At 42.6% G+C, this 17,852-nt stretch overlaps 1 protein-coding gene across 2 annotated transcripts; it reads right to left on the minus strand.

Annotated features, from left to right (window-relative positions):
- Nucleotides 1-2,224: 2,224 nt before the first annotated feature.
- On the minus strand, nucleotides 2,225-17,602 carry PPM1M (protein phosphatase, Mg2+/Mn2+ dependent 1M). 2 transcript variants are annotated; one of them, XM_083486845.1, is made up of 10 exons: nucleotides 17,262-17,602; nucleotides 11,397-11,520; nucleotides 9,398-9,652; nucleotides 8,572-8,684; nucleotides 7,638-7,722; nucleotides 6,959-7,077; nucleotides 5,660-5,723; nucleotides 5,069-5,176; nucleotides 4,345-4,493; nucleotides 2,225-3,109 (listed from the first exon to the last, which is right to left on the minus strand). In XM_083486845.1, the coding sequence occupies exons 1-10, from the start codon at nucleotides 17,510-17,512 to the stop codon at nucleotides 2,944-2,946; spliced, it is 1,434 nt and encodes a 477-aa protein (XP_083342971.1). In that variant the 5' UTR covers nucleotides 17,513-17,602; the 3' UTR covers nucleotides 2,225-2,943. The 2 variants fall into 2 exon arrangements, with proteins under 2 accessions (XP_083342971.1, XP_083342972.1); XM_083486846.1 differs by lacking the exon at nucleotides 17,262-17,602 and adding an exon at nucleotides 14,370-14,398.
- Between the last annotated feature and the right edge of the window lie 250 nt (nucleotides 17,603-17,852).

The raw sequence follows: 17,852 nt of genomic DNA on the forward strand, positions 1-17,852 counted from the left end.
AAAATCTTGCCCACTCTGCTACAAAAAGAGAAGTCAATGAATGCTTTACTTTTTACCTTGAGTAAGCTGCTACTCTACTGAAGCTGGTTCTCAGTAGGCAGTGGAGTGTATGTGTACTTCGTACTGCGTTTACTTTTGCCGGGAGCTAGTTTTGATCAAACCATTTTTTTAAGAAAAGCACTGTTTGCAAATGAACTCATATTTGTTAACTGTATTATGTATCCTAAGTTACATGTTGCATTTTGTAAACCTGTATTTGCAGACTTTACAGATATGTTAAAGTCAAGAATAAATTGCAGTATTAGACACAAGGAGCACTGCTGTCCTCTATTAACTTTGCCACGTAGTGTTCCCACCATGTATGTAATGGATGTTTCCTGGCTACAGTATTTCTTCACTCTTGAACATACTGTATCCTTCCAGCAAAGTGTGCAAGTCATCAATTTTTCCAGAGTTACCGAAGCTAAAATAGATGCATCTTCTGAAGCAGTTGCTAGATGTTAAGATAGATAAACATTTTATGAAATCTACTACACTGCCAGCAGGTAAGATTCTAAGGCCTGTTCAGCTTTGAAAGTGACCCTCAAACCTCTTAACATATTTTTTTTTAACATAGGTTTATTGGCCCTAAATGTTTTACACCAAGGAGGGGGAACCTTATCCCTGGGTGACCAAATGTGGCCTTCTAGTTCACACAACTTCACTAGAGTCCAGCCCCCACCATTTTCCCAAGTGATTTTGTCTGTCTGCAATGTGTTCTTGATCTGTCTTGCCTAGATGGAAGACTGAGGGTTGTGCAGCTAATAAAAACCTGACTGCAACGTAGAATAATATATAAAGGGAAGAGTCACAACTGCTGCTCTGACCTAATTAAAACCCCCATAAAGTTGCCCATGAGTGAATGTGGCCCATGGACTGAAAAAGCTTTCCCCACCTGTTTGCAGATAGTCTATTAGAGAAAAGGGAACACTGTTGGTCAAACAATTCTGGGCAAAAACTTGGGTAATTTGTTTCTGCTTCTATAAAAATACATGTTTGGTTTTAGACTTTTATAGCATGTAGGTGTATGGTAGACAATGTGTTCAGCTTTAATAATATGCATGCCTGTTTGCTTACTCTTCCATCTGGACTCATTTTTTAAAAATATCTGTTAAGTCTGAAGCAAAAGTGGTTCCATATGCAAGCTGCTGTCTTGGTGCTTACAACTTACTCACTTTTAACTCTCAGCTTCATAGCTCTATAGAGTATTGCCTATTTCAAAAGAGATAAATGAGGATGCATTAGGAATTATAGTTTTAATCAAAGATTGAACTTCACTGGGTATGTGAGTTAAGGCTGCAGTCTCATGCAGAAACAAATCCCATTAAAACCTGACTGACTTGTCTAACAAGGAACAGAATATGTGTAAAGTTGTCATGAAATGCTAAATACAGCGTTTGTACAAAAATATATTGTAGGTTGATTTTACTGTTAAACCATGTATGCTGTTTGAAGAGAAAGTATTGTACCTGTAGCAGACAAGACTGTGATCATCTCCTTCTGCCCCCTTCAGTTTTCCTTTTCTAAATGGCACTCAAAATTGTAGGGTTTTAGAAGCTACTGAGTAGTTTGAATCCTCATTGGCCCATATTGATGGTTTGTTATTTTTAAAATAATGTTCTGTCTTCTAGGTATGCTGGTAAGAGGGGAGATAGCAATATGCTTTAGTTAACCTGGGGGTAGTCAGGCTTTTTTATACCTACTGCCCACTAACGCATCTTGCTTGATGGAAGGAGGATTCAGCTTGTGCCGTAGAACCCCCTACCACCCACCTAGAATCCTGAAACGCCCACTAGTGAGCAGTAGGGAGCAGGTTGGCAACCCCTGGGTTAACCTGTCTGGCTTGGGTTTGCATTGAGATGGATGTGCAATGAAGAATTGTTCTGAGGCATAGTGAGGATGTTGCATGTTACCATAGCAGCCCCATCCCATGTTAGCTAGGGCTGTTTCATACTCAAAACATATTAAAGTTTCTGATGGAAAATCCATTTACCACCAATGGAAAAAAGCAGGATGCAATCGTATGAGACTATCTTATGAGAAAGGCCAGCTGATTCTGTTTATCTCTTTGTTAAAACAGAAATAATTAAATACATTATGCAGTTAGATGGATTCTCAATTTGGTGTTTTTTTATGCTGAGTTTTACTGCTGGGTATATCTGTCAACTTGAATAAAGTTGTACCATTTATTTTAAAATAAAAACTAGATGTTTTATTGCATTTAAAAATAACCATGTTTAAGTCACAACAATATACAAAATTATAAACAAAATACAAGCTTGTCTGACCTAAAAAAAAATTATTATTTTTCTAAGTGCTCACCACGTGCCAGTCCTCAGCTTCAGCTTGAAGTTTTGAGGCGAAACTTGGTAAACACTGTATTTAATACAGATTCCATTAAAAGACTTGGCAAACCCCTGTACAGAATTATTGCATGAAAAGCACTGGGACTTTCAGTTAGTGGTTTGTGGTCATGTTTTCAGTGTGTTGATGTAGCTTAACATCTTGCTGTAACTTCTGTGAGCCATGATAGAAGCTGTTTAGCTTGGTACATTTTGTAAGATATACAAAGTTGCTGCTAAAATCCCATTTAAGAATAAAATGGATTAAGTTCACATTAGTGGCAGCAGGCCATTTCTTTGATACTAATGCTATTGCAAAAGAAAGTCCAGAGGGAAGCTTCCATCTTGCTCCACTTACCGAGTTAGAAAAGCTTCTTTAAGGAAGTGGGACTTTACAGCTGCCCCAAGGGAATGACACCAAAACTGTACAAGTTGCGTTTTCTGCATTTGCTTTCCAATGACAGTGAAAAGTTGTTGTTTTTCCACACAGCAGCTGTTGGCCTGGAAATGGTGTCACTAATAGCAATAATACCATCATAACCATAATTAACTTGCTCAGTAGTCATGGGGTGTTCAGAACTGTGTTTGTCATTCCACTGTTGTACAGTGGAATCGCAAACACAGAAATGTCATCGTAAGAAGCAGGCCTGTTACTGCCCATAGTCCAGTAGTATCCATCCTTCTTTCCCCTTGCTTTCTGCACCAGGCACTTGGCTAGTTCTGTAAACCTATAAAAACAAACAATTACTTTGTTATCTCCCAAAGCAGTGATTACCAATGCTAAAGACAGGTGAAGGATGAACTACAGTACTTAAGGCACTGAGAGTTTGGTTTACTGTTCTGGTACTGCTGCCCACACACTACAGTGGAAGCAAACCGCTTCAGCACCCAATTTGAGTCTTGAGTACTGCCAAGAGCTCTGGTAAACTAATTCTCTAGCAAAGCAATCTCAGCTAAATGTAAAAGGAATAGAATTTTGTCAGAGTAACTCTAAGAAGATAAGAAAAGGGTGTTGGTTCAGGCTAGTGGCCCCTCTAGTCCAGCATCTTGTTCTCTCAGTGTCCAACCAAATGACTGGGAAGGCTACAAGCAGGACAGGAGTACAACACTGGTCTGCCCACCAGCAATTCCTAACAATTTTGAAGACTTAAGACCACACAGGTTAGCTTCTTGTTGCCTTTACCTCTGCTTAAAATGCTTCTCTGTACATCAGTATCAGTTACAGAGAACTTCATTAAGTATGGAAAATGTTCAAAATGTTTGAAAACCAAAACTCTGCTTCTGATTGGCTGCAGGAAGCAGGACGTTCAGCTTCCAAAAATAGTTCGCAAACCGGAACAGTCACTTCCGGGTTTGCAACGTTCGGGAACTAAAACGTTCTGGAGCTGTTTGAAAACCAGGGTACAACTGTATAGGTGATCAAGATAACTCAGCCTGAGGAAAAAAACTCCCTCACAGTAAACATGCCTGGAGGGGTGGTTAGAGGCACCCACATGGTCTCTTATACACATAGAACATACACCTCACAGAGGCTTCATTTTTCAGTGTGCAAAGATGAGTTAGCCACTGCTTCATTCTCATGCAGCTATTTCCTGAACAGCTGAGCGATGAGGAAGATTGTGGGGAGGTTTCTCTATGCTCCCCACATCTTTTCATCAAACAGCTGACTGCAGTACCTGGTAGGAGGAGCTTGAGAAAAGAGGCTTTGTGGGACAGATCTGGCCCACGGACTGCTATTTCCCTACCACTGCTATGCCAGAACACATGTCAACATAAGCAAAAGCAGAGGTGTGCATATTCAAATATTTTCCAGTGTGTTTCATTCCCCAATTTTTAGCACAAAAGCTCTTCAAATATTTTAAGTTTGTCAAGGCACCTACAAAATTGGTATTGTCAATGCAAAGAATGTGTGTTAAGAAATCAAGACTCGTGGCTTCCATATTGGCTAAAACTGCTAACATACCTGTATGGGTCAGATGTGTTCTCCTGGACAAAATTCCTGACAATATGAGCCACGTCGTCATTGGACATAACATCCCAAAGGCCGTCAGTTGCCATGATGAGGACATCGCCTTCCTTGATGTTTTGTTTGGCAAAGTCTAATACTTCAACCTAGTCAGAATTGACGAAAAGATGCAAGCTTTCTTAACTGCTATCCCCAAACAGTCTCCCTAGAGAATGGTTTAAATGAAGAGCCTGGAGTCCAGCAACTTGTACATGGCCATGGCTCTGCCACACATGCTTTAAATACATGCCACTATAATAAGGGCATACAAGACAAGGCCTGCTAGATGGGACCAAAGGCTATCTTCTAGCACAGCATTATTTTTTCTAATGGGGGGAGCCTGATGTTCCTGAGAAACTTAGATGCATAGTATGGATGCAATAGCTCTCCCCTGTTGACAAACACATCAGTAGACCCTCAAAGTCAGTATACACATGCATGTCTAATTGGGTTCCTAATGACGAGCTACCCATTCTGTTTAGGGCTGCAGCATTATATGGACCTACGTTTTTTGGGGTGGTTTTTTAAAATAAAATAAAATCAGGCAAACTACTAGAAATAGTGACAAAGCTGAATTATCTTTCCCTGAAGATATTCAGAGGACCCAGAAAGGGGAAGGAAGCTGAACTACAATGGTAAACCCATTGCTGAAAAGACTTAGTGTGTCCTATCAATCTCCTACCTTTGGAATGCAGGACAGGAAAGGCTTGACTTCAACGTCTGTTTCAGTAACTCTCAACTGATGATCTCCCAGGCCTCTTGAAACAGCCAGGGTGCCTAGCAAGCGAGCCTAAAAAAGGATGAGGCATCAAGGAGTGGAAGAGAGTCACAAGCATAGAGCCAGTGGTAATTTCAAGTAGAAGTTATTTAAAACATTCATCTTTTCAATGTAATATTCACAACAGATCACCATACACGTTTAAACACAAAGAACAATGTAATTAAATAAAAAAAAACCAATGTTTCCAACAGCAGCACATTTCTCAAGAGCCACATAAAAGCCATTAAGCATCAAGAGCTTGGGAATGCAATTTTGTTTTTATCTGGTCCGTAAAGATAATCATACTTGCCAACATGTAAACTGACAAGGTAGCTCCACACTGTTGGTATGTATGCAGCTGTGCAATATTTTACATGTTGAGCATGGTTCCAGCTATGGAAAGGCAGCATACAACTAAAATTTATGTATGTATGTATGTATGTATGCATAAAAAACAGTATAGGAAAGCTTTCCGCCCCCCTTTTTTTTCTTGTAAGGGCCCTGCAGTCACACCTGTTTTCCATGTCCATGGATAAGAGGATACTTGAGGTCATCTTTTGCTACCGTCTTGTATCCCCTGAAACGAGAAAGGTCATTTTTGCAGTCCTTCTGTCATAGCATAGCCACAATCCAATATGAAGATAAACATGTTAAAACGTACTAAATGTAAAACATATTACTCCGTGGCTGCAGTCTTTGTATATAAATGTCCCTTTAATGCAGACATGTTTTTCTACTAACTGCAGTACTCCGTTACACAAGGAGGTTCGCAAGGTTGTACACAAAGCCTGTAGCACAGCTAAGAAAGTAATCAGTGACGTCAATCCCAAAGCCATTTCAGAGCACAGGCCTAACAGGTGGGTGGATTCAGAATTGCAGCTCAGATCTCCAGAAAGCACAGAACTGCAGCATTGGAAGGGCTTCATCTAGTCCAACCCTCTGCAATGCAGAGATAATGCAGTTGTCCCACAAAGAGATCAAACCTGCGACCCTGGCATTATCAGCCCCATACTCTAACCAGAAGCCAGGCTACCATTAATTAACACCATTATTGAGCGGCTTCCATCTCACATTTATGGTAAAAAAACAGCTGCACATTACTGATGGGTTCTTGGGAGCAATCTTAGGCTGACAGAGGGGCTTTTCTTCAATCCTTTGAGGGATTGAGAGACAAGAGCAGTGAGACAACCACTGTATCTCAGAATTTGATGTTGTCTCCTCTTGAAAGCCAAACACCTTTCCCTCCTAAAATGTAAGCCAGGCATAGGCATACTTGGCCCTCCAGATGTTTTGGGACTACAACTCCCATGATCCCTAGCTAACAGGATGATGGGAAATGTAGTCCCAAAACATCTGGAGGGCCGAGTTTGCCTGTGCCTGATGTAAGCCATCCTGCTGCCAGGTTAAGAAAATAGCATGGCTGAAGCAGATAGGCAACTAGAGACCAATAAGAGGAGAGAAAGAGATGAAGGGCTACCATGCAGAAAACAGTGGCTGGTACTTTGCTGCTCCAAAGGGCAAGACTAGATTAAGTGTAGGACTGGAGAGTGTAAACAGCAAGGAAGCAGATTTTCAGCTAAAGACTAGAATAATCTTCCTAACAACTAGAGCTGTTTGACGGCAAAATAGATTGCCTTGGGAGATTGTAGATGCATTTAATCAGGGGCTGGGTGGATGTCAGGTGTTACAGGAGCATCCTGCATTGAGCAGAGTGATGGCCTCCAATGTCCTTTCCAACCCAATTCCACCACACAAACACTGCTCATCCAGGGCATCCTCTTATCCAAGCCAAGAGAGGCTTGAGTGACTCACCAGCCTTCCATTGAGTAATCTCGATAAAGGACCTTCTGGCCCACATCATCTCCTCTCAATCTCCTTGGAAACTCAAACCGTATGAATTCATCTGCCAGAAGCTCTGGGTACATGAAAGCCTGAGAAGAAAAAGAACATTCAAAAATACTTAAAATGGAAGCATCATTTTCAGGGGAATGTGGGAGAGAAAGTGGGAAAACTTGTGTTGCGTATTCTGCCATTGCTAAGTCCCTAATTATCAGTGGCATAATACTCTATTTCTATGGAGAATGGAAATAAAAATCCTTAAATCACTGGTAGAATATTCTAATTTCAAAATTAAAACTAGGGTCCCAAAAACCATAAAAGCAACAGGAATGATATTTGCAGGGAAACCTGTTTCCTTACAGAAATTGCTCCTCACTGGATATGAATAAAGGTCTGGTAAATCACCACTGTTTGTGCAGTCTAATTAACATTATTCTGAATGGCAGATTATAGATCTATTCTATATAAGGCTATACTCAGACACTTAGTACTTCATACCACTTCAGTGCAACACAAAGCAAGAGTAGTAGTGATATCTCAGAATGAATCTACTCTGCTGTTCAGAATGACCCTACCACTCATGAGAGATGGGTAGTGCAAGACAGACATGTTGCCATTAGAAAATATGCAGAAAGGTGTGTGTTTTTCTTACCAGGTGTTGGATTCTCTGCCTCTCTGTTTCTGGAGTGAATTCAGTACTCAGGGGGACAATGCTTTGTTTTCGAACAAGGAGTGCCCTAAATAAAATAATATAAAAACTGAGGTTAACTCTTTCAAGTGGATTTCTCTCATTACATTTTTCAGACATAGGAATAAGTTGACAGATGCGTGTGATTGTTGCTATACAACCAGCTTCTTTAGTAAGACAGGAGGTGGGGAAGAAGATCCTTTTTGGGCCAGCCCAAGAATTAAGATGTGTATGCTACCACCCTACAAGTATACATTTGAAACACCTTTCATCAATCTTCAAAATAATACAACAAAGAGACTATCTCTCCACAAGCTATGCCTGAAGAGTGGCAAGAAGTTAATCCATAAGACAGCTGTTAGCTGTCCCAACACTCTGCTCCCGAAGGGAAAAAGTGTAATTTCAATTTAGGTTCAGCACTCTTCTTTAAAAAGCATGCTCGCAGCATCTTTATATTTTTCCAAGGAAAAACAGCCACACAGGACCTCCATTCAGATCAGGACTTCTAAATTCTGGGAGGAGAGATTTAACCCTTTTCTCACTACACCAGTTTACCATTGAAAATCAACACAAAACACACACACCTGTTTCCACGCAAAGGTTCAAACAGGAAACAGGGAAGGGATTTTCGTTAGGAACCTGATGTAGGGAGGAAAGGGTTAAACACCATTCCTGACCCTGATTAAGGCCTCCGGCAGCTGCTTTTTTTCGATTTTAACAAGCATGCTTAATGTAATATATTCAACACTTAACAAAACATCTAATTTTGTTAAACAGAGAAAACTAACATTAACTGAGTATCTTTCTTACTCGAGAGACATGAAGAATCCTGCTATATAACTAGGCTAAAAGGACAATGTTGGGTCTCATCCTAGGTTGCATTTGGATGTGAACTCACCTGCTGTCACCTGCGTTTGCCACATAGAGCTTTCCCTGCAAGTAAAGTGCAGCTAGTGCAGTACAACCTCCTGATTGGCCAGTAGCTTCCATCTCCTGACCAATTACATCATCCTGTTGGGGGAAAACATAATCTGATGATGCAAAGCAGGTGCCGTATTTCTCAGCAAAGTCTGAAATCTAACTTTAAGACCACTGTTAGATAACTTAATCATCTGGACACTCAAGTCAGTTCAAACAAACACATGCCACTTTCTTTTCATGCGAATATGTTTTCACATACAGTGGTACCTCGGGTTAAGTACTTAATTCATTCTGGAGGTCCGTTCTTAACCTGAAACTGTTCTTAACCTGAAGCACCACTTTAGCTAATGGGGCCTCCCACTGCTGCCGCACCGCCGGAGCATGATTTCTGTTCTCATCCTGAAGCAAAGTTCTTAACCTGAAGCACTATTTCTGGCTTAGTGGAGTGTGTAACCTGAAGCGTATGTAACCTGAAGCGTATGTAACCTGAGGTACCACTGTACATGATCATACAGCAAACATTTCTTGTGAATTGGCAGCTTACATGGGAACAGATATGTCATAGTAAACTTTATATACCAAGCAGAAATGCATGGGGTACTAAGTCTGCATCGGCACAACATCTGACAATGAGTCATGGAATAAACAGCCTCATCAGCAGAAACTTCCAAGGGCTGAGGCAGCTGGTTTGCCTGGCTGTGAAAACAACAGGATCTTGAGCAAAATTTGCACCAATGGCCATCTGTGACATAAGGAGCCTTAACCCTCTCAGAGACAAGAAAGGGGGAAACAAGGTCACTCACACATTCCTGGAAGGCCTTCTCCAGTGCGCCGATTACCACATCCTCCTGCCGAATTTGTTTTTCTTCCACGAACTGTGGGTCACTTTGGCAAACGCACTGCCCACTGAGGTGCATCGGGGGACGGTCTTGAGTGATGCCTTCCACCACATCCTCCAATTTCTGCTTGATGCAACAGTGCAAGTAGTTGGAGGCCAAGATAGATGCTTCTGGTCCACCATGACCATCAAACAGTGCCCAGTAGTGGCCAGTCAGATACTGAAAGTCAAAGCATTGAGACTTTTACCATCATTTAGTACACTCTTCCATGCTGTTGCCAGAACATCTGGGGGTGCAGCAGGCTGCATGTTTGCTTTGTATGTGCTGTTTGTTTGCTTTGTATGTGGGAGCCAGACTCACAATTCTCACTCACCTGCTTCAGTGTTGTTGTGAGGATTAGAATTATAAACCACTCTATAGTCTGAAAACTGAAGCGGACAGGTATGTGCTTCAGGAATCAATTCATATTATTATTAAAACATTCTAAAACACAACCCTCACATCTGCTTGTTAGGATCTTTGGATACAAATTCATTCACACAAGAGCAAGCATTTCCTCTTTTGCTGTAAGCCACAATTGTACAGTGGTACCTCGGGTTAAGAACTTAATTCGTTCTGGAGGTCCGTTCTTAACCTCAAACTGTTCTCAACCTAAGGTACCACTTTAGCTAATGGGACCTCCCGCTGCCACCGCTGTGCAATTTCTGTTCTCACCCTGAAGCAAAGTTCTTATCCGAGGTACTATTTCTGGGTTAGCAGAGTCTGTAACCTGAAGTGTCTGTAACCCAAGGTACCACTGTACTCCAAAGTGTACCATAGAATCTGCTAGTTCCACAAGGGCATCAGCTGCCCACTCTCTGACGTACAAACTTCCTCTATATTCCAAGTTTTACTCTGAGCTTTGTTGTTGTTGTTGTTTCCTTTATCTAAATGGATTTGCCAGGCAGATACAAACCCGCAGCTCATGCCTTTCACGGGATTCTCAGAATGTTGAATGAGGAATTGAAGAACAAACCAAGCCATTCAGCGTATGCCGCAAGAGGAATAGGAAGAAGCCCTAATTGTTTAGAAATACTTGTGGTTCACTCATATTGACCCCACATGACTATGGTCCAGAAATAATTAGCCGACTGAATGGAAGCCAGATAGTTATAAATGGGAGAGAATGTCATACTTGTGAGAGCAAAACAGTTAGCAAAAGCCACTTAAGACAAAGTTAGGAGCTAACTGCCACTTTTAATGGGTACTGAACCTGGCACCTCTCTGCTTGTGAATTGTGAAAAGATCTGCAGTCCAAAGAGGAAAAGAAGAAATACGTTGTCATCGTGACCTTTATCTCTGATCAATGCAAATAAATGACACAACCTCCATTTCCCACAATGTAAGAATGCCTACCATGACATCTGACTGGATGTGAATATAGCATTCTGTAATCACTCAAAATATCTTACTAGATATAATGATTATGTAAGTACTGTTTCAATTTTCTGACTGACAATAGTTAAATTAGTAAGTTGGCCACTGTGGAACTGCTCTCTGCCACAGCCTCTTCCTGCTCACTAAACCCTGTTGCCTCTTCAGCTTCTGACACCTCCTCCTCCCAATCTTCTCCCTCTGAACACTCATTGTTGTCCCACCACCAATCCCTGGGTTCTGAGCCTTCTTCCGTTGGGGGTTCCCCAGTTGGTGCCACCCACCATTCCTGTTTCCAGCCAGTCCATGACAGCCACTATACTGAATATGGAATCTTCGTAAATCATCTCAAGACGTTACGAAGTTGGGGACAAATATAACTGCCAAGCAATTAAAACCATGCACTCTGTATATGTTCAGAGACATTCACCTATAGACTTCATGAAGTTTCAGAACTGAATCAAAAGAGGCTCTGCCATAGGCTGAGCCTTGGTAAGTCCTGGCTCTAATTAATCCCTGCTGTAGATGGAAACGCTACATCTGAACTCACCTCAGTAGTGCACAGAATCAGCCACTCCTGGTCCTCTTCTTTGCCATGTTCCCTCTTTCTGATAGAGATAGGACAGCATGTTGCTTGGTCTTCATTGAATTCTGATTTTTCTGCGTTGATGGTTCTGATGGCACAAGAAACAAAATCACTAGAATAACTGAAGCAATTCCATTTTATTAGGTCCAATGTAATTGAAAACTAGCAATTTTATGGTTGATGACATAATTGACTTCAAATGAGTTTCAAATGACACCCTGCAGGTGCCAAGAGGCTGAGTAGTCTTGGAGCCTAAAAGCAGGATGCAATCTGTTTTATCAGACCTTATAAGATACTGGTGAGTAGGAGAGTACACCCAAATCACCAAGACTGGGAATCTATAGAAATCCAAGCTGCAGGCCTTTAGTTCAGGGCTAGCAAACATAATCCTAGAGCAAGCAAGTGCCACAGTCATTCATAAGGCCTTTGAGAAAACAGTGAGAAGTGGTGTGATAGGAAATACGTACCTGCATATTGCACATGGTTATGGAGAAGGGGCAGCAGCCCAGCTATGCAGGGAGCAGGTCTCCCTTTACACTCTGGGTCCTCTACGTTTATTCTAGGGGCTCCACGTTTTTTCTGTGGGTGTTGAACTGGGTGCCTTTCCTCTCGCCTTTCTGCTGTTCCAAGCACAGGGGCACCGCAAGAATATAATTTAGCCGCAGAATTCCCATTAGTCTGATTCATTATGGCCTGGGGTGCCTTGAATGATGGTCAGGGGCGCCGCAAGCAACACTGGCCTCTTTCCCTCTTTACTTCCCTCTCATGTCTATGTCTCCACCAGGCTGCTAAGGCTGAGGGCATCCTCTTCCCAGCCCCTGGGGGGCAGCATGAGGAGACACCTCTCTTTGAGGTGGGGGGCATCTCAGAGACCAGGGGCAGTGGTGGAAGCTACCTAGAAGAGGGGAGCGGAGCCTGAGGGAACACTCCACAAGGCTTGGAGTGTGTTTCCCCAGAGAGGAGCCACAGAGCAAATGTAGTTGGTCAAGGGAGCCTTGGACTTAAAAAGGTTGAAAACCTCTGCATTACGGAGATAGTGACTTCGCACAGGAAATGGCTGACGTTCTAAATGTTCTTTCCTCTTTCTGAGCAAAAAGTGTCCTCTTTCAAAAGATATTACCCCACTGACTGACTCAACATTCACCCACACCAAGAGGCAAGACTTGCTATTTTGCCGTGCTCTTGCAGCAGTGGGTCAACATAGTTTCAACATTAAGTTTATTGATTTATTTTATTAGATTCCTACAACATATTATTTTAACATCACACACACACACACACACACACACACACACACACACACATAAAAATAAAGTATTTCACCCTAGCCCAGAATAAGTTTAGTTTAAGCACTGCATCCAAAATTACACCCAAATAATATAATATTCCTATCTTAGACTACCATTTGTATGGAATGTGATAGAAACTTTATGCCAGGCTTCCTCAAACTCAGCCCTCCAGATGTTTTTGGCCTACAACTCCCAGGATCCCTAGCTAGCAGGACCAGTGGTCAGGGATGATGGGAATTGTAGTCGCAAAACATCTGGAGGGCCGAGTTTGAGGAAGCCTGCTTTATGCTAACAAAGTTTTATAATGTGATGGGAGTAATCTGTTTTCATTTTTGGTCATGTACATAATAAAGCTGCATCATGGCCTTTGGCTAATACAATAAACTTATGGAAAAAGATGTACTAATCAGTTGCAAAGGACTCTTTATGCATCAAACCATGTGCCAATTTTATTAGTAATTTTTTTCACAAGTGCTTTTGGGCTTACTTTAGTGTACCAGATGTCAAAGAAGCACCCTCCAAACTCTTCCAGTAACTTATTATTAGGAGTTTGCCCACTAGTAAAAGAGAACTTGTTAGGGTTTCTGAACTGTAAGTTAGCGTTATTTTTCATAAAAAGATATTACAGTCAAACATAACTATGCCTGCTGCTAGTGGTGCATGAAGGGGTAAGAACCACAGAGTTATATTGCTAGACAGACTCAGTTAGGTCATTCCTTCCTTCCTTCCTCTCTCTCAGCATCATGTAATAAACCAGAACAGACATGCTTAAGCTAGCTCTAAGCGTGGAGCAAGTGTCTGAAGCTATCTTAATGCATTTTGCACCCAATTTAGCATATATTATTCTTGCTGCTGCATGAAACATTGCAGACCTTGAATCGGCAAGTAAACATTTTAAGCTTACTTAACAGTTTGTGTCTGCTCATTGCAAAAGGGGTGGAAAGAGGTCAGCTATTATGTGCTAATAAAAGGGTTTAACAACCTATATTCCTAATGCTATACTGCTGTGCAACTTTTATGAGTTTAATACTCTGTTACTGGGGGCTTTCTGTGCGCTGACCCCGCATTTTGAATCCAGGCACCCAGTCATTTCTTTTTGTTGTTCACCCAAACACATGGGTCCATAGGGATTCGAAAATTTAATTGATTCCCACAAAAAGACTGAGCATGTTTAGAGGTGTTTTGTCCAGGAACTGCTTTTATTTCACCAAATATTTCCTCCAAGAACTGAGCCACTCTCCCGCATATCCACCGCATATGTTGAATAAAACCTAACACTGCACATCCTCTCCAACAGCTTGGTGAATAGGAGGAGCTAATATGGCCTAAACATATGGGGAAGAGATATCATTTTTGTAGTATTTTAAGTGCTACCTATTTTGTCCAGGTCAATAAAGATTTTCTGGCACACTGAAGTCCAGTCATATTGATTGACAGTAATAATACAGTCTTTTCCCTGCTCGCTGCACAGCAATTCCCCAAATTGTCTGGAAAGCAGCAGAAACAACTAAAAATTTGTCTGGCCCTAATACATTAAGGAGGTGGGTGGGCTAAAACATTTTCATTTGTTTTGGTCCAATATCACTGAGGCAGCTCCTGCAACAAGGAAGCTCTTGTTTCTATTCCTACAGCTACATAAGCAACTTGCCTTCTTTCTTTCATGCTGAAAGCAGTTTTTGTCAGTCACATGGTGTTGCTTCTTTATTTTCTGAAAGTGTTTGTTCATATAGAGTTAGAAAACCTGCTGTGTTTGGTTCCCCCCCCCCCCCAATTTGAGGATTTGTTGACCTCACAGAATGCAATTCATCTGAAGAGTTCAGTCTGAGGACAGGTTTATAATTTCAACAGGCAGAGAACATAAGATTTCCTGTAGCTTTATGCAAACAAATCATTAAGAAAAAAAGAGGCACTTGATACAATGGCCTCAGTTTCAGTTTCAACCTCAAATTCAGTGTGTTTTTCTATGTGCAGACATTCTATGAGTGTTTCTCAACCAGGTGGTAGGGGCATGAGGATTTATTTAAAGTACATTAGAAGTAAAACATTAACAATCTTAAAATACAAAAACATGAAGTATTATGTTCAGAAGGTGAGAAGATCATATGCAGCGTATTACACGATGTGCACGTCATCATGAATGCACAATAGTTTGGCGTTCTCTCATGACCAGTGCAGTGCACAATATACACAACTGAGCAGTTCACTGTGCATGGTGCAGTTAATTAGTCATGTGTTTATTTGTGCTGTTTATTTCCTTTACTCTTGGAAAATTGAACATTTATTTACTTATTTATTGGGTTCTTTGGAGGAATGGTGGAATAATAATACGATATGATATGATATGATATGATATGATATGATATGATATGATATACAGTCATACCTTGGGTTGAATGTGCTTCAGGTTGAGCGCTTTCAGGTTGCGCTCTGCGGCAACCCGGAAGTAACGGTTTCACCGCTTGTGCATGCGCAGATGCTCAAAATGACGTCATGTGCGGAAGCGGCAAACCGCGACCCACGCACACGCACCATTGCATCTTACATTCTATTCAGGATGCGAACGGGGCTCCGAAACGGATCCCGTTCGCATCCCGAGGTACCACTGTGATAATATATAATATAATATAATATAATATAATATAATATAATATAATATAATATAATATAATATAATATAATATTAGTAGTAATAACCTCTGAGCAGTTTACAATAACACACCATATACTACTGCTATTACATAGCAAATATTCCTGAATTAAAGGCAGGTGTGTTGCAATGAGCAAGCAGGAGAACATGGTATTAGTGTCCTTGGAATCTGGCAACCCTATAAAGAATTTGACCTTTTTCATAAAAGCCAGGAAGTACGCTCTTTCAGCACATTCAATGCCCAATATTTCATCAACGGAAACCTCTCCCCACCCCCTTTCTTCAAGTACTGCACTTGCAATCTTCCAATCCGCCAACCCCCCACCCCAAAAAAGGAAGACTGGGTATGAGATGGAGAGATCCTGGAAGTGAGTATTAATGTATTGATCCCAGTTGGCTTTGCTCACTAAACTCCTCAATCTCCTAGTTCTAGAATGGACTGTATAAGTAGAGAGACTGGGCCAGGGCCAAGGACAAATTTCATCCTAAAGCACAGAGGTCAATTCTGCCCAAGTTAAGCTCATGTATGTGCCACTGATTTTACTGGGGAGTTAAATCCCTTCAGCTGAACTCAATAGGACTTCAGGTGCTTCACTTTAGCAGAATCCTGCCCACAAAGTCAAAGCATTAAAATAAGGAGGATGCTTGTAGGCACTAAGTCACACCATTTAGGTTGTTGCTCCCTTATCATGGTCTGTGGTATTACTACATAGGTACAAGAAGGGGGAAGCAAATTGCTTATTTCTCACTTGCCTCCCCTTTCTATCCATTCTGTGCGACAGGATGGATGCTGCTGTCGTCAAAGCACCACTGTGTCAGAAAAAACCAGTCTTGCCACACATTTCCTTGCCATACAACTATTAAAAGTACAAATGTTCTCTTTGGTAGAGAATCAAGCAATTCAAAGCAGCCCCACATTGCACCACTGTGGTTTACAATCTCTTGCTTTACCACTTGCAGCCAGGAACATGCAGGTTATGCTGAGGCGGTTGCTATCTGTACCTACCCTTACAGACTGTGCATTATTGTAACTTGTAATAATAACCTTACAGGGACGCGGGTGGCGCTGTGGGTTAAACCACAGAGTCTAGGACTTGCCAATCAGAAGGTCGGCGGTTCAAATCCCCTGGACGGGGTGAGCTCCCATTGCTCGGTCCCAGCTCCTGCCAACCTAGCAGTTCGAAAGCACATCAAAGTGCAAGTAGATAAATAGGTACCGCTCCGGCAGGAAGGTAAACGGGGTTTCCGTGCGCTGCTCTGGTTCGCCAGAAGCGGCTTAGACATGCTGGCCACATGACCTGGAAGCTGTACGCCGGCTCCCTCGGCCAATAAAGCCAGATGAGCGCCGCAACCCCAGAGTCGGCCACGACTGGACCTAATGGTCAGGGGTCCCTTTACCTTTAATAACCTTACAATATTGCCCAGAACAAAGGCTACAAAATTATGATTTAACCCAAGCGGTCCAGCCCATCACTAAGAGTGCGTCGTGGCAAAATAGTGAGAGAGGGATTTGAACCAGGGAACCCAGATGTAAGACTAGGGGAAAGACATTTTAAAATTTCAAAACAGCATCAGATTTCTCGATCTCCTTGATACTACAGGGACAAACAGAAATGTGCGGGCCAGGTCTCACTCTCAGCCAACAGGGGCGTACGCACACGTGTGCGTGAAAAAGAAATGCACTAAACTAGGTAGGCAAGCAGGATTATCCTGGCTTTTTAAGCTCTACGGGGCTACTTGCTGCTTTTGCACCCCTCTAGGCTTAACCTCCAGCCGCTGCCGATTTGGCATGGTAGTCCTCAAGAGGTGTTTGTCTGTTTTTTTAAAGTTTATTTTTAAGCCGCTGCTTTGCAAGAGGCATCCCCAAGTCATGCGCCCCGGCCGCCCACTTACTCTGCATAGCCCGCGTTCCACTGGAGGGGCTTGTCTCGCGGCGGGCAGACGACGGGGCGCTTGCCAGGCTGCCTCTCCCCGGCCGAGGCAGCTCCGCGCAGGAGTTTGGGCCGCCTGTACGGCAACCGGGGGAGCCGCGGCTGTGGCCGTGTGCCTCCTTCCTCCGTGGGCCGCTGCTGCTGCTGCTGAGGAGCGCCTTTCCCTCGGCTCGCCGCGCTCAAGAAGCGCCTCTTGAACCAGTCCGAAGACATGAAGCGAAAGAGACAAGGACCCGCTCCCTCGCCTCTCCCGCAGCCAACTGAGAAGCCCAGCGCTGCTCCAGATCCAGGGAGCCGTTCCCGCAGCCAATGGGCGTCGCGCTCGTGACTCACCAGCACGCGGCAGCCAGTCAGCGCGGCGTTGCTCCGCCGGGTGTCACCAGGCGCCGCGCACCTTCCTCGGTTTCTACTTCCTTGTTTTTATTTTCTCCCTCCTTTTCTCTGTCTCCCAGAGCTATGCTGTTAGGCAGGTGGCTTCCAACATGGGGCACCCCACACACACTGGGGGGGGGCAGTTTGATTTTTAACGGGGGCAATTCGAGAATGAATTAGA

Source organism: Podarcis liolepis (genome assembly GCF_965112155.1).
Source record: "Podarcis liolepis genome assembly, chromosome: 2".
Lineage (NCBI taxonomy): Eukaryota > Metazoa > Chordata > Lepidosauria > Squamata > Lacertidae > Podarcis > Podarcis liolepis.